At 40.7% G+C, this 16,724-nt stretch overlaps 1 protein-coding gene across 1 annotated transcript; it reads left to right on the top strand.

The window, feature by feature from the left end:
- The first annotated feature begins 10,938 nt into the window (after positions 1-10,938).
- Positions 10,939-16,327, top strand: irx6a (iroquois homeobox 6a). Its single transcript, XM_036584023.1, has 7 exons — positions 10,939-11,380; positions 12,093-12,356; positions 12,865-12,974; positions 13,131-13,426; positions 13,706-14,395; positions 14,971-15,085; positions 15,496-16,327. Exons 1-6 carry the CDS (start codon positions 11,315-11,317, stop codon positions 15,078-15,080), a joined length of 1,536 nt encoding a protein of 511 aa, XP_036439916.1. The 5' UTR covers positions 10,939-11,314; the 3' UTR covers positions 15,081-15,085; positions 15,496-16,327.
- The last annotated feature ends 397 nt before the right edge of the window (positions 16,328-16,724 follow it).

Here is a 16,724-nt window from a genome sequence, read left to right as displayed (position 1 = left end):
TGCTGTGTTGCATTTCAAGGACATAGCCTACTACTGTAGCTCGCCTTTACTTAGAAGAGCCGCATCTAAATCAATAAAGAAATACCCTTGAGATCTGATCCGAGCTCCTTGATCTCCAAAGTAAGCTTGACAATCTGCAAATCAAAAATTAGCACTAACACCAGCAAGCTGTTGCTGCGTTTGAAATCTGATGACGTATGGGCATCAGCGCCAAGGTCAAAAACTGTGTAAGAGAGATGTTCACGAGCACTTTACAATAACCAGTGACTCCGCCAATCAAAGCTATTTAATTTCACCTTCTGTACGGTTAACAAGATCGTTTGATGTTGGCAGCTATGTAACATCTGCTTTTGAGTTTGGCTGTTTTTTTCCTCTCCCTCTCTCTACAAAAGGCCTGCTGTAGTTAAATCCAGATTCTTGTTCAGGGAAAATAGTGTAACCCTGCTCAGGTCTGGCTACATATCAGGCAATTTGAATGGAGAAGAAAAGAAAAGAAATGGCAATCTGAACGGCAATCTGCTATGACCGCGCTATGCCGAGGACTTCCAAAAATGCATGACATCGTTTATGGAGAGAGGGGTGACATTCCTAGTGTCTTACACGAGAGTGCAACAAAGCCAATTCTCTGTTTGGAATTAAACGGTGCTGCCTTTTGTTTCACAGAGCATTTGCTTTGACTGTTTTATAACAAGAGCTGTCAAACTTTGCTTTAGGCTGGAACGGACATCTGGGATTTAGGAGGATTCTTTGAATATGTCAATATAACAGTTCAGCAATAAACTTTATACCGTTTTTCATCTTTCAATCCCTCAAGTAACCATGAGGAGGAGGGCTTGGTAAGCTCATCCCAAGTCATGTAACATGTGCGTCCTGAGGGAAGAGTACGGTTAGTGGTCAAAGACGATCCTGTCAAGATAGCGAGGGTGAAGCTTAAGCACATCATCTTAGAATAAGAGCAGAAACTGTTGGTTCCTTGTCTGAAAACATGGGTATAATGCATCTTTAAGCCCCAGGGCCTGACACAACACAGCACTGGCATGGCAGATGAAAACCAAAACGTGTGGAGGGAATATTTTCAGAGGCATCTGGCTTGCGTTTGGAGGCCAACCGTGGAGGAAAAAGCTCGGCCTGCAAATGAGGACCAGAGGCCTCTACAATTGAACTGTCACAGGGTGGAAATGCCGTTTTATCCCGCCAAGGCAAGGCTAGACGGCGGGGGCGTGCGAGCAGGCTTCCACAGCCAAGCCCTGTCTGGTCTTAGTTACCTCCAGCACGAGACACTCACCTGAAGATGAAAGCGGTCAGGTCAATTTAGCTAAACCTGCGGAATGAGCGCAGATAAGTGATGATGACTAGCAATTGGTCACTTTCGCTTTGGTCCCGAACTGCGGGACGAGAAGCCGAAACGTGAACGTGCCTGTGATAATGGAGGGATAAATGAGTGTTCTTTTCTTTTCCGTACATGTAACCCAATCTCGACTGCTCCCACCCTACATGCCGCGGCATTTTCTCCTCCTCTGCCGTTGCCTCGGCTCAGGAGCGAAATCAAAAGAGAAAGGCAAAAAACCTCGCTTCTCAATTAGGAGGACCTCTCCTTACTAATACTGCACGGTACCCAGAGCGCGTCTTTGAAGTGATGGCAAGTGGAAAAGTAAATTTGACATTACTGTGGCCTGCGTTGCTTTAATGCTAGCAGAAAATAAGGCTTAACTCTTTGTCCTTCCCCATGCAACAAAACCACAGAAGCCAGACTGCTGCAGAGAAGATCCACTGGGACCCAGGGATGAACTTAAACAAAAAACTAATAAATATACATATTCCTTAGAAAAAGAGAACAAGGGAAAGAAAACAAATAAAATCAAACATTATGCATTATGTCCCCTGGCTTACTTGTGGCCCCCCAACCTCATACTGATGACTCATGTCCCTGTAAAATAAGAGCAAGAAGAAGAAAAAAAACTGGTGCAGCCTCTCAAAACAGTTTATGCAAACAAACATCAAGTGCAGCTATTTGTATTGGCACCACTTTTCACTTAACCGCCTGCAACCAGCTGCAGATGGGACCTCCCCTTGGGGGGACGGGGGGCAGGGGGCAGCGGGGTGGGGGGTGGGGGGGATGCAGAAAGAACAGAGGACATTCTGAAGGAGAAGAGAAGAGAAGAGAAGAGAAGAGAAGAGAAGAGAAGAGAAGAAGGGTTTTGATAAAATTAAGAGAGTGCAATATCCAGTTTAAACAAATCAGTTAAAGTTATGACAGTTTAAAACATAGACACTGCCACTGCTCATGCTGTAAACTATGATCCAAGATAATCCTGTCAATCCTTAATTAGAATGACAGTAATGCAAAACAGTTTACTCTCTCACTTAAACAAAAAGAAATGTGAGTTTGGTTATAACTGTCTTTGGAAGTGTCTAGAAGCCATATTCCAAAGAACTGCCCACACACTCTTTTAGCTGCATTCAATATGAAAAAGAGACAATATGCACATATGGAAATAGAAGGTACAAAACTGTGCAAAAAGACCATCATTTTTTTTAAATTTCCAGTCAAAACTGTCATTAGGTTATTATTTTTTCAGGAGATGTTTCTGAGGAGACAATCCACTTGCATTAGGAAGGTCAAACAAGAGTTTCCAAAACCAGACTCTTAACAACTATGTAAGACCTGGTAGACCACCAAAACTGTCACCATCAATAAACAGTACTTAAAGCTTTCTTATTTTGACAAATAAGACAACGCTCCTGTTTCAGATCTGACAAATTCCACAGCTGTTTCTGCCCATCCTCCCACTGTAAGAAGACAACTCAATGCTATGGGTCTGAAAGAATGTGTAGCTGTTGAAAAGCTGTTGTAGAGAAAAGGAAACAGACATACATAAAATAAGAAGATCTGCAAATCAAATAAAGCTGTTCTCAGAACAATGGAGTGACCACCAGAGTCCAGACCTCAACATCACTGATTGTGTTTGGGATTACTTGGATGTGAGAAGCAGAAAGTGCAACTAACTTCCAAGACTGAACTATGGACGTGTGGAAAACATCTCATAAACATCAACATAAAGAAAACTCTTTGAAAAACTGAAAGCAAGTGAAAATAATGGAAACTGTAATAAAGACAAAAGGTGGACAAACCAAATACTGAAAAATCTAAAATTATATTTAAATGTTGAGGCTTCTGTGTAATTTTTAATTAAATATATATTTTCTGCTTCTTTCCTTGCCGATGAGGAATGAATAAATTGTATTAACAGCTGTTTTTACTGTGAATTAAATAAATGAAAGATGATTTCTGATTTTTACACAGTAGTGTATATCATAAGGTTTTTGAACACCCAACACACACGAGAAAATAACCAAGTCATTTCCTGGAGTCACTGCCAGGCCACTGTGTATGTGACAAGTTACAAATCCTTGACGGTACCACTGATGATAGGTTTACAGCAGAGCCTGCAGAGGCATCTGCCAGCTGCTGAAGCCTACATGTATCCACACACATACGCATAAGCAAGAAGACGACCTACACTTTCAAAGATACTTGAATTCTCCAATCACTTGTGAAAGCACATGAAAGTATTGCACCATGTGAAGTTTGCGTAGTACAATCTAAATGCAAGGCCTTCAGGGTGTTTTTCTACTCTTATCCTTTCCACCGCAATAGACCTCTGAAGTCATGTGTCATTTTGTGGTCAGCATCTTGCCAATATTAGGAAGTCTTGTCTATGAGAAAAATAAATGGCATTAAAAAAAAAAACGCCTGATTGTGCCCTGTGATAAACAAAAAAGTTTCAAACATGATACATTTTGTCCTGTGTACACTGAGGCCATTTTACAGTCAAACTACAAATAATGCTACACCCCTGAACACTAAAATGATGTCACATGAAAGTAAGTCAACTCTTAGAAAGGTATCACATTACCTGACCACTGCTACCCAACATTGACATAACCATGTCATAAAAATGTCATGGCAGATATCATATGCTGTCATAAGTTGTCAGGACAGATAGTGTCCAGGGGCCACACTTACAGAAGCCTCCTGTCTTTGGTTCTAAGTTAAGATCTGATAAGGTGAAGGTAAGTTTTTTTTCACAAATTCATATTACAGAAGCAAATATTTTAATTTAGAAATGATTTCTTATCTTACAGAACTTTGTCTACTCTATCGAGGTCAATAATCAATTGTTAGGTCTGTTATCATGTAACCAATGATACACGTACAGCTGGAACATAAATGCATAATCAAAATAGCATTAAAAATATATGTTAGTTAGACAGTCAAAACAAAACAAAAAAAAAGTCAAAACAAAACTAAAGTGCAATAAACTGGTGAGTGTGAGTGTGGTCAGGAATATTGTGAGTGTGGTCCCTGCTGTTTATCAGAGCATCGCTGCTCCCTAGCTTCCATTTCCCCTGGTGTGTGAGTTGGGCTAACGTTACTTCTCCGAATAAACAGTCACACATTCAGAAGACACAAGTCTCCTTACTATTTACCGATATTGCTGCAATATATTATTTGGCATGATATTTTAAACATTAACACACATAAGTATTGAGAGAGAATGGGAAAACTTGTCTGCAGTGACCTTGATTTTTGAAACGCAGTTCAAAAAAATCATTCTCACAAGTGAAACCACTGTACTGCCACATGAATAAATATAATGTCAGCTAGTCACAGTGAACCTATTATGCCTCTAAACAAACAAACAAAGTTTGTGAAGAGTTAGCTGATATGAAGCATGAAAAAATCATAAATTATCTTTTGAAATTTAATGAAAAGTTTTTCATTAAATTTATAGGATAAGAGCATAAAATGAACTTAAACTTGGTGTTTATCACTCAGGTAGTAAAAAAAAAATAGTTTAGTCTTAGGCTAGTGTAAACGTTACCCATTGCATGTACATGAACAGCCTACAATGAAAACTCTTTGCTAACAAAACGTGTTGCTAATGGCATAACTGTTAACAACATTTATTTTCTCCGTGTTCCTCCTAACATCATAACATCATAAGACATTTGCCATGGCATGTTTATGCCATTATTAGGTGGGGGTTTAAGTAAAGTTTTACCCTATTAACCCATTACATGGCCAGGGCCCTTCTATAAACTGAGAATAACTCAACCAGTTTGCATTGAAGTCCCTGTAATTACTAAATAATACCTTAGTACGTAATAAGCCTGGGATTTTAAGAGGTTACACTTCAACACTTTTACATACAAAAGCTACTGAAACTGTAGTCTACTACTGCCGAAGCACCTTACATACCATATTTAAATAAGGCTTACTGGTTTACATGGGGGGTTTTGTTGAGGTTACAAGTCTTATGATGGAAATTTGATGTATAGCAGTGTTAGCTTGAAAGTTACACGTAAGGTCCTTAACAACCTCATAATTCAGAGCGTCCAACAATATTCAGAAGAAAACTGTCCATATACAGCAAAATGTATCAACTTTTGAACATAGTTGTTTACCACAGGGCCCAATAGTGGTGATTTTCAAAACTGATTTTTCTCATAGAAAAAAATGGCTTAGGTTCAGAGTTTCCAATATAAGCATGATGCCTACTATAGAATGACAACACAAATTCAGAAGTCTATTGTGAAAGCACTTTATTTTTCTTTTATTCTTCTCAATATGATAGAAAATTCAAACTAGATTGACCTTCCCACCATTCTTTTCTTCTGTCCAGTTCATAAACCAGATATATAAGTGCCTAACGAAGGTCTAGTCATAACAGAGGCAACGATATAACATAAAGGCAGCAAATAAATCCCAGTTCATTACTCAGGTGCATAGGCTTCATTAGGAAAAATCTAGAGTCATAGCGTCTTTTGGTTAATAAAGGTACTAAAGTCTCTCCATGGTCAATTTAATCTGCAAAAGTTTATTTTGGGCTTTGCTGGGCACTGCTATGACCATATTCATAATCATTTGAGCACTTCTCATTAGAATATTTATTACTTTCTTTTTCAATTTTTGGATAATTTAGCAGTGTTAATACCTGGCCGGGAATGAAGTGTACATGTATATGTGTGCATGTGTGTGTAATAATTCAGGATGTTGTGTGAAGGATTCATTGGAATATATCAGGCCTATATCAGCTTTGCCTAATGAGATATCAGTCTTCTGCATTTGTAAATGTCCCCTCCTCTCCATTCTGCCTCTCTCTGTGTCTCCCCTTATTATTATTTCATAAAAAAGCTCTGATCTGTCTTATGAAAAACCTGCAAAGCTTTGTGAAATTCATTAAAGCAGCATGAGAAATGTATTAAATGAGAAGGTGAAGCCAGCTGTTGGTTTAACCTTTCTGTGCAGTGGCTTTGAGCCCTGATAATCCTCATGCAAGGCTAACACAGGCGCTAGCATATACACACACGCAAGTAACCAAAGAGCCCATTCACCTACCTGTGCTATAGACAGCTTAGAACATTCTGTACATTAACTATACTTTGGAGTTTGCCAACTTATGAAGGTGCCTTCCTGAAATAGGCCTTGACAAGAGCACTTCAATATTCCAACTCGATGAACAATATAAAATGACATTTTGCAGAACATTACAAGATACAGAAAGTAATCTAAACTTGGTTTCGTACATCTGTGCCAATACATGTTAGAATATCTCTGTAGGCCTTTGTGTTTGCCCACTGAAATAGTTGCAAACCTCTAAAAATTAACTGCAATAATACCCAATTGATAACATAACGTTAACATAAAATAATAAAAGATATTATTAATTATCCACTCTTAAAAAGGAATATTCCCACTGACCCAACCTGAGTTCTTTGGAACAGTGTTTTAATAGAAGCACTGTTGGCTCTCTAAAGAACTTTTCAATGGATGATTCTTTAAAATAAATATGTAAATGAGTGAAAAACCTTTTCAAACTTGGTAGAGCCTCCACATAATGCAAAAGTTCTACAGTACTGTGCAAAACTCAGAGACCATCCTTTATTTATTTAATATCCAGTCTAAATGGCCATTAAGTCATTCATTTTGCAGGAGATACTTCTGTGGAGATCAGATAATATAATCTATTTGCATAAGCAAGGAGAATGTCAAAGAAAATGTATTGAAAAAATACAGGTTTACAAATCTGAACTTTGCAAAAAGCATTAAAAGATATAGAGAAGATGGGATTCTTATCAACCGTGCGAGACCTTCTAGACCACCAAAACTGTCACCATCTAATATACAGTAATTAAAACTGAGAGACAAGAGAAAATCAAGCTCCACTCTTGCTTCAGATCTGAAAAAGTCCACAGATCTTTCAACCTATCCTTCCAACTTAAACTATCAGTCTGAAAAGATGTGTAGCTGTAAAGAAGCCATTACTGATGAAAAGAAAACACTAAAAGCAGAACATCTGCAAATCAAAGAAGCTGCTGTTGTTCTCAGAACAATGGACTGACCATTTTGGCCATGAGTCCAGATTTTAACTTCAGTGAATGTGTTTGGGATTGTTCGGATTGTGAGAAGCAGAAAATGCAACTTCTGAGACTGAACTTTGAGGTGTGGAAAAATATTTCTGCAGATTTCTTTGAAAAGTCTTCTGAAAAGAGTGGGAGCTGTAATAAAGGTAAAGGGTGAACACAATAAATACCGAAAGATTTAATATTATATTTAGTTGTTGACGCTTTAGTGTAATTTTCTGCTAAATATATGATTCATGCTTTTTCCTGATGCAGAACAATGAATTACATGTACTTAATGGCCATTTTGACTGTAAATTAAATAAATGAAGGACGCCTCTGACTTGGACATCACTATATATCAACTTAAGATTTTTCTTACAACCATATGTCTGAGCCAAGAACCATTTAGGAACCTTTTTTCCAAGCATGTCTCACAGGCATTTTAAGGCACTCGCAGTCTAAGACCAGTACTAGCTGAATCTCCAGACTGAATCTCTTGACCACAACCAAAAATTGAGACTTTAGCAATCATAGGAGACCAGTGACGTGTGCATTCAGATGGAGTGGCTCCTAGGACAGGGCAGCAGGGTGGGAATAGGCTAGTGGGTTGGAAAAATGATCTGGGTGAATTGAAGAGCTGGTCAGTGCACGCTGCCTCTTCAATTAAAGCTGCTTTAGGTTTCAACACCCCCCTCCCAGATCCAACGCCCTGCTGCCTATACATAATGCATGAGTGGGCCCATATGCACTTGGGCTATCATGCATGCCCTTGTGAGAAGCTCAAGATACAGTAAAGTATTATGATCACCTATGTTCCATAAGGGAGACTGACCGCCCTCCCTGCCGTCTCCTTTTGGCAGGCAGGTGTGTGTTACATTCTCTTGCAGCTTGTGCAGGTATTTCTTTTCTTTTTAATATTTTAATAAACTGTAAAAAAAACCTGCTGAGAGGTGAATGTGTATCTGATTGTATGATGATAAAATGTTACATTTTTTTCTTCTTATTACAGCCATTACATACCCCAAAATGACAGTTTCTTAACGTTTCTTCTCTTGGATGTGTGGTTCTAGGTAAAATTTGTAATTGGTCTAGAACCCATATGTTATGTGGAGGTTCTTCTAAGCATCATTTCCAAGAACCTTTTCTGTTTTCCCATTTTCTTCTTTTATACATTATTTTACATTTAAGTGTATTTATGAATAGTGTAGATGTTTATTCCTCAAAAACCCATATGCATACAACTTAGTGAAAAAAAGTGATGTACTAAATTGACTTAATTAAAACAGAAACATAATTCCCACATAAATAAAATAAATATACTTTAGCAGAATTATTGCCAAAAGTAAATAAGCTGAAAGACACTTATATTATTGTCATATGCTAGTTACATAATAATTAAGATGTAATTACAGTAATTATAAGTACTACCATTATTATTATTATTATTATTATTATTATTATTATTATTATTATTATTATAAGTTGTAGTAATATAATACTATTATATATTTTCAGTATGTAATATGAGGCAATAAGTGGTAAATGGAGTAAACAGTTCCTTTTTTTCAGTCATAAATTATCGCACCCTCAAAGCTCCTGCTGGTGTATTACTGTAAGTTTTTAGTTTCAGCAAGTCCCTCCTGTGTTTTAATGGAGGTTAAAATGACACCTCGTCCTCCTCATCCCCTCATCCGGGGGACATATGGGTAATACGAGTGTGTTCCACAGCCTTCAGCACAGTTCGTGTGGCCATGCCAGTGGCTCCGAGTGGACCACCATAAAGTATTCATGGGCCTGCGTGTCACTGCGGCTCAGGCGCGTGCTCGCTAAGCCTGTATGTGTGTGTGGTGTGTGTTTCCATCTTTACATCTTTAAGCGCGGCTCTCTGGCGCCACTCGATGAGAGCGCATGTAATCGCAGTGGGATCTCTGGGCTCGAGCCCCCTTTTTAAAGCGCTGAGATGTTCTCCACATATTATCTCTGCCTCTGATGAAATTCAGGCTACAAGACGAGTAGAGGAGAAGGGATAAGGAATCAGCCCGGGGAGGGAGGGGGTGGCTGGGGAGGACTTGACGTCACTGTTGTGCCTGAGTTGCGTGGTGCGTGATGATGCGCTTTTCACTCAACACTGAAAGACGGTTTGTTACAGAAGAAGAAGAAGAAGAAGAAGAAGAAGAAGAAGAAAAAGAAGAAGGAGAGGGGAAAGGATTACCCAATGTGTTAATAACAACAGCTCATAGTTCAGAGAGAGAGCGAGAGAGAGAGAGAGAGAGAGAGAGAGAGAGAGAGAGAGAGAGAGAGAGAGAGTTCTCTTTTCTAATTATATTGTCTCAAAGATCAAATAAATCTTCATATTCTTTACCCTTTACCTACATTTTATCCCGCGTTATTTCTCCCAATGCTTTCAAGTGCGCATCATTCAATTAAAATGCAATTCCCGTCATCTCCCACTGCTGCTGTATAATTAGACATGAGAGAATCGGCTTCCTCCTCATTTTTCTTTTTTTTTTTCTTCTCTTTCTTTTTCTACCTCTTCTTCCTTTTTTGACTTCCAATACCCCCCGCCCAACACACCCACAACCCACCCACCTACCCCCAGTTTTTTTTTTTCATCCCGCTCTTCGAGTTTCACCTCAAAGCCTGTATTCTCAGTACGTAACTGCCTGGTTAAACAAGGCCATTTCCATCTGTTAATTGACGCAATTACGCATTTCTACTAATGGTCACGTAGGTCCCGGGACGCCCATCAATCAGTCTTGTATTGACCTGCCAGAGGCTCCTCTCCGCGCATGCTCGCTCGCCCGCGGGACTGCTGCTCCCCCTAATAGACAGAGATGGAAACATCATCGTCATTAACATCAGGTCGGACGGACAGATGCGAGGTCTTCCACCAAAAAGCCCTACTAAAGCACTGGAGCTTTATGGGCTTTATTATGCCAGTAATAACGGGTTATAAAAGTATAAAAGTTAGACTACACACAAAAAAAGAAAAAAAAAAGAAGTGGATAACAAAAATAGAAGGGAATAAAAAGTTATTAGGCATGTGCAGTGCTGGCACGTTTATTGATGCTGATAGTTTGGTGTAGCCTAAAAAGAAAACAATAAATAACAAGCAGTACAGAAGTGCTAAGAAAGTTACATCTATCTATCTATCTATCTATCTATATCTGTCTATATATGTCTATATCTATCTATATAGATAAACTATATATATATATATATATATATATATAGAGAGAGAGAGAGAGAGAGAGAGAGAGAGAGAGAGAGAGAGAGAGAGAGAGTTCTACTCTATGTTTCATGTATGTTTCAAGGCACATTTAGGTAAACTGCCTGCTAAGACCCCATTCCATAACAAATCTTTTTCAAGCTTTAAAATGGTTTAATGCACAAAACCGAGAGGACAGGACGGGATGAGCGCGTGTGTGTTGGAGTGGTGGAAGTGGTGGTGGGGTGGGGGGTTGCAAAACACATCTGAAGAAAAGCGCGCTGCTAGATGTGATTGGCAAACACATTATTCTCTCCCAGCCGCCCCGGCGAGCCGGGATTACAGTGACGTCACGCCGCTAGCCCTGCATGGATGAATGCTAAAGAACTATAGAGGCACAAATAATGGCACAAGCAGAAGTCCATATCTTGCAAGTCTTACGTTATCCTTTAAGCTTTCTTCAGCACCAGCAACAATATTTTTGTACTTGATTAGGATTTACTCTAATTTCTTGTTTCCTTAGGGGGATTAGGCATACATATAAAAACTAAGGGCAGGCGTAAACAGCCTCAGCACTCCTCTCTAAAAGTGCAGTCATCTATTATTGAGCGAAAGGCCGAGCGTGGAAATGCGTGTAAGACGGTGGATTTGAAGTAGATTTGGTTTCAATCGATCAGCGGAGAAGAATATTTGCTGATGGTAACAAAAGAAGCAGCTATGTCTTTCTCTCAGTTTGGATATCCTTACAATGCAACTTCTCAGGTAAGCCAAAACAATTACTAACACGACTTCTTCTTAAAGACTTCACCTTTTTTCTTTTTCCTTTCCTTTATTGCCTTTTTTCAGGTAATACACTGCAATAAGTTCTCATTTTTTAATGATGTCAGAGAACACGATATTTCAGTATCTTAGGCTGTGGCAATATTTCGAGTAATTTGAATTATGAATGAACTCACGTGTTGTTGTGGGGTGACAAAAACATGTGTACATTACCTTTAAGGTGTAATTGCAGCGAGCCACGGCTCCTCCCTTTCACCGCCGCTCCATAGCGCAGCTTTTAACTATGTGCAAGTTCAGGTATCTAAACTTTAACGTGACGTTTTGTGCGTGGAGTTATTTATAGCCTACTTTAATTTTGCTCCGGTCAATTTCTCATACTTAAGTGGGAGCGAAGTGGGTAGCAAACTTCTTCAGTAAGACGTGAGGAAAAAAGTTTTATGACACTTTTCTGCTGCGTCAAAACGCACGAGAGGCGTTAGTATTTAATTTTCTCTGTTTTTTTATAAAAAAAATATTACAACAGTATATAGTACCTTTATTAAGAACATTTTTTATTAAATACGGAATTTTCATGGGGGAAAAACTCTTACCTTTTTTAACTTTACATTTAATCTAAACAGAGTAAAGACAGGAAGATGTCTCCGTAGCAAAGCCCTCCAAAATAACGTGTCCTCCCGTGGTTTTCTTCATGCAGTTTTTCGTGTCGCCAAACCCCAGTACGACTTGCTGCGATTCGATTTCCAGGTCGGTGTCTGACGGCTCGAGCGCTCCGCACTCCGCCGCCACCGCCGCCGCCTCCTTCTGCTGCCCGACCTACGAGAACCGGCTGCTGGCGAGCGCGCGCCCCGAGCTCAACGCCGCGGCGCTCGGCATGTACGGCTCCCCGTACGCCGCCGGCCACAACTACGCCAACTACTTCCAGTACAGCGCGGAGCCCTCCGCCATCTACTCCACGCTGGTACGTGCTGCACTTTGCACTTTAATCTGATCAAAAGGGAGAGAGAGCGCGCGGGAGAGTGAGAGAGAAAGAGAGAGAGAAAAGAAAAAAGCCCGGGGTCTCGAGCTCCATCGATCGAGCCCCTTATTCGCGCGGTGTCGGCGCGCCATCGATTTTCCTCCGCGTTGGGTTGAGCATCAGACTGGAGGAACTTTTGGAGTAATCGGCGAAAACGACCAGATAAGCACTTGCTGTCTCAATCACTTTTGATTTATTGCTCTCTCTCTCTCACACACACTCCCTCTCTCTCTCATAGATAGGAGACAGCTTCTCCTGTATTGATTTCTTATTGTAATACTAAATTAAAAGGAATGGAAAATAAATAAACAAAAAGAACACAAAAGTAATATTTAATTTACACTTTATACTCACTTTCATTGTCTAACCTAAGAGTTGTGCTTACTCTATTTACTTACTTTTAAACTTCTTCTGATTTTTCCCATTTTTGTTCTATGTGTTTTATTTGCAGAACCCACAGTATGAGATTAAGGAGGGCACTGGAAGCCTCCACAGTGGGATCAGCCAGCCCGCTGCTTACTACCCTTATGACCACTCACTGGGCCAGTACCAGTATGACAGGTAAGACTAAGCCAAAGCTGACACTGCAGCCTCCAAATGCCTTTAAAATACTTTTAAAACAAAGTAGGTGATCTATTATATTAACTTTGCGACCACTGCATTTACTGTACTATGTAAATGTAAGTTAATGTAAGTTAAATTCATAATTTCTTTCAGGTACGGGTCAGTAGACTTTAATGGCTCAGCCAGGAGGAAAAATGCCACCCGCGAGACCACAAGCACTCTCAAAACATGGCTTTATGAGCACCGAAAGAACCCGTACCCAACCAAGGGCGAAAAGATCATGCTGGCCATCATCACCAAAATGACCCTCACCCAAGTGTCCACCTGGTTCGCCAATGCCAGGAGGAGGCTGAAGAAGGAGAACAAAATGACCTGGTCACCCAAGAACAAAGCAGGAGACGACAAGAAGGAGAACCTGGATAAGACAGAGCGGGAATGTGTGACCAAAGGTAGATATCTTTTATCTGCAGATATTATTCAGGTACTAATCTTAAGATTTCTTATTCGGTAACTAATAAACATTCTTTGTAAATGTAAATAAAACTAATACGTAATTTGACATAGTTGTGCAGGTGAGGAAGTGTGGGCCCATGTATAGCTCCCTAATATTCCATCATTTTTATTACTCCTTTATAATTCTTGATCTGCTTGTTTTTATTAATAAAAATCAAACAGTCTACTAAATCACTGGGCATCAACCTAATCAAGATTTGTCCATTCTTGGATAGACTCTAAAGACTGTAAAGAAGAGCGGGACCTGCGCCTCAGTGACCTGGATGACATCGAGGATGAGGATGAGGACTGTGACAAGCTGGACAGCGACTGTGAGAAATCTGGCCAGGATGCACTGGCTCTTGCCCAGCCCTCCGTGCCAACGTCCACCCCCCCAAAGAGAGACTGTAACGCCGACCTGCCTGTACCCTCTGGCTTCCCCTCCTTCCCTTGTGGCCTGAAGGGCGTGACAGCCCTTGTTCCTGACTACCTGGACCCTCTGGGCTCCAAGCAGCAGCAGCAGCAGCAGCAGCCTCCAACTTTATCTGCTTCCATGGGCCCCGTTTCCCTGTCCCACTTCCAGGTATCGTCGGATCAGAAGCCACGGATCTGGTCTCTGGCCCAGACTGCAGCTTCTGGGGTGGTGCTGGGGAGTACCCAACACACAGGGGAGATACGGACTGGGGGTGGAGCAGGAAACTGCCAGCTACAAACATCCCGGCTCCCCATGGTGGGCACCGGAGGGCAGTGTGGGGATGCCAAGGGCCTCCAGGACCCCACGAGCCTGGGAAACACTGAGAGCCTATTCGAAGAGGGAGCACAGGCGCTAAATAAGGCATACAACACAGGAAGCTACAGAGGCCTACAAGTCCACTGTTCCTCCTACCAGGCCCTGACAGACTCCTGCCAGTACTCCAGCATGGAAGGTAGAACTTCTCAGAACATTTATTTCTAGACAGAATGTCCTAAAGAGAGAGATTTGAATGGTTCTGAACAATTCAGTCTTGAAAATAAAGATTGAATATGGTTCTTAGCTTGGATGTATAGTATAGAACATGTAGATTATGTGGAGGTTCTTTAAACTTTAAAAATGTTCTGCACTTTTATGAATAGTTCTTTAAGGCAGTGGTTCTCAAATCTGTCCTCTTGAGGACTGATTAGAGAACCACTGCTTTAAGGAACCATCCTTTTAAAGGTTCTTCAGGGAACTAAAAGTAGATTTATGGCACCTAATCCTTTCCGCCTCCTTTGATTTTAAGAGTGCTGATGCCTCAGAACCTGCAGGGCTGTCCATGAAGTTCTTTCGCTTAATCTGACAATGTGCTTTGCTGTAGCATTTCAGAACATAGTCTGCTAAAGGAGCGTCATTCAGATGGTTCAGTTTAGTCTACATTCAGAAATTTCATTAAAAATCGAGTTAGCTAAAGTGAAATTGCATTCTGGACTGGCCTGTCTGAGTCACTCTGGACACATTAAGAATATGCCCTATGTGTTTTTCCAGGATTCTGCAGTGGGGCCAAGTCTGAGTCGGAAGCCTCCGAGCTCAGTGACACGTGTCTAACACTGCAGGACACCAAGACAACCGCTTTCAGACCTGTGATGAAGAGGTGAGGCAGGTGAGCCCTTTGAGAGCACGCTCATACACACACACACTCTTCATGTGAAGCAGTTTTATGTTCCTAGCAACAACATGGAAAAGAGCACTGTTTCCAGTGCAGTAAACACTGATAAATCCAATCAGGTTGGATTACAAAAACCTAACGCTTCAAGCCTTCAGCAAATACAGGTGCATCAGAGCTGATGGCATTACAACAACTAAAATGTAATGCTAAGAAACATTTGCCATGCAGATCTAGGCAATATTAATGGATTACTGCATCTATTGCTCAGCTTGAAAAAGGCCAACTAACATTCACATATGTAACCGGCACCTGTACAGTGTTCACTGTTGTGATCCTGTTTGCCACTGCCTGCGTTTCTTTTGCCTGAGTGTTTGCTCATTCATCTGCCTCTCTCCTGCGCTCAGGCTCGCGGAGGCGCTGCCCTTACGCACCGGGACGTTTCTGTAACTTCAATTATGCACTACGGACCTGAGACGAAGTACAAAAAGCTCGTGGCAGCTGAAACGTGAGCGCGCTGAACGGGCCGCTCCGCTGGAACTGTGAACGCGGAGGTAGCCATAATTTTGCACAATATGATTTCCATGGTGTTGATGACTTTATGCAATGTTTAAAAAAAATGCAACTGTTATGAAACAAACAAAAAAAAACATGTCTGTGAATTTCTGATGTCTGCAATGGCAATCGTAGTTTAGTGGTCTTATTTATCTATTTATTGTTTAAGTATTCCATTTATTACACTATTTATTTTCGTGCCATGCGTCTTTCTCAATGTTTCGTTGTGTAGTTTATTTCCCGTGGTCACGTGCTAAATGTTTCTCCGTGTTTGTTTGTTTGTTTTTTCTTTATTTGTTTGTTTGTTTGTTTTTGGAGGACAAATGTGAAGCTTGTCGTTAGCCTTTTTTTTATTATTAATGTTTTATTTGCTTACAGCCTAAAGAATGAGCTATGTTCGACAAAAGACAAAAAACAAAAGAAGAAAAGAAAATTACATTGTGAACGGGCCTATAAGTGTTCCGTGTTCGCCATTTATAAACTATTTTATAAGAATGCATTTTTTTCCAAGACCTGTCGTTTCTGTGTGGTGATTTATTTATTAATTCATTCATTTATTTTGCTTCCTCTCTAATGGGTCAATTAAACCATTTGAAGCTCTGCACTTGATCAAAGTTTATCTTCTTGACTCGGCGCCTAAAGCCGTTGCTGGAAGGTCAGAATTCAGTCGAGGACGTGAATGAACTCTACAAGGCACGGAAGAAAGGGGGACATCATTCCCTCATTGTCATCGTTTAATCGGTAGTGGCATCAAACAGCGCAGGCAAGAACACGTTATGAATGCGGCTTTGTCCCCGGAGCCGCTCCGCACTAGCTCCATCCAGCAGGCTGCTCGCGCTCAACCCAGGCTCGTATGGGAGCCTCGGCGCAGGAGGGAGCTCGAGGCTGATCACTGCAATCTCTCAGCCTAGAACATATACATTTTGACGTAATTTAAAGGAGAAGTTCGCTGTTTTTCAAACCAGAGCTTATTAGAATGGTTGTTTCCCACAGTCTACGTGTGTGTATCATAGAGCCTCGCTGATTGAGTTAGACTGAGAAACCTGCCACTCTTCTTCAGCTTCTTAGTGGGGCTTACAAA

Source organism: Colossoma macropomum, unplaced genomic scaffold, assembly GCF_904425465.1.
Source record: "Colossoma macropomum unplaced genomic scaffold, Colossoma_macropomum, whole genome shotgun sequence".
NCBI classification, from domain to species: domain Eukaryota; kingdom Metazoa; phylum Chordata; class Actinopteri; order Characiformes; family Serrasalmidae; genus Colossoma; species Colossoma macropomum.
Note: the sequence above shows the minus strand (reverse complement) of the source record. Positions and strands in the feature narration are given on the sequence as shown.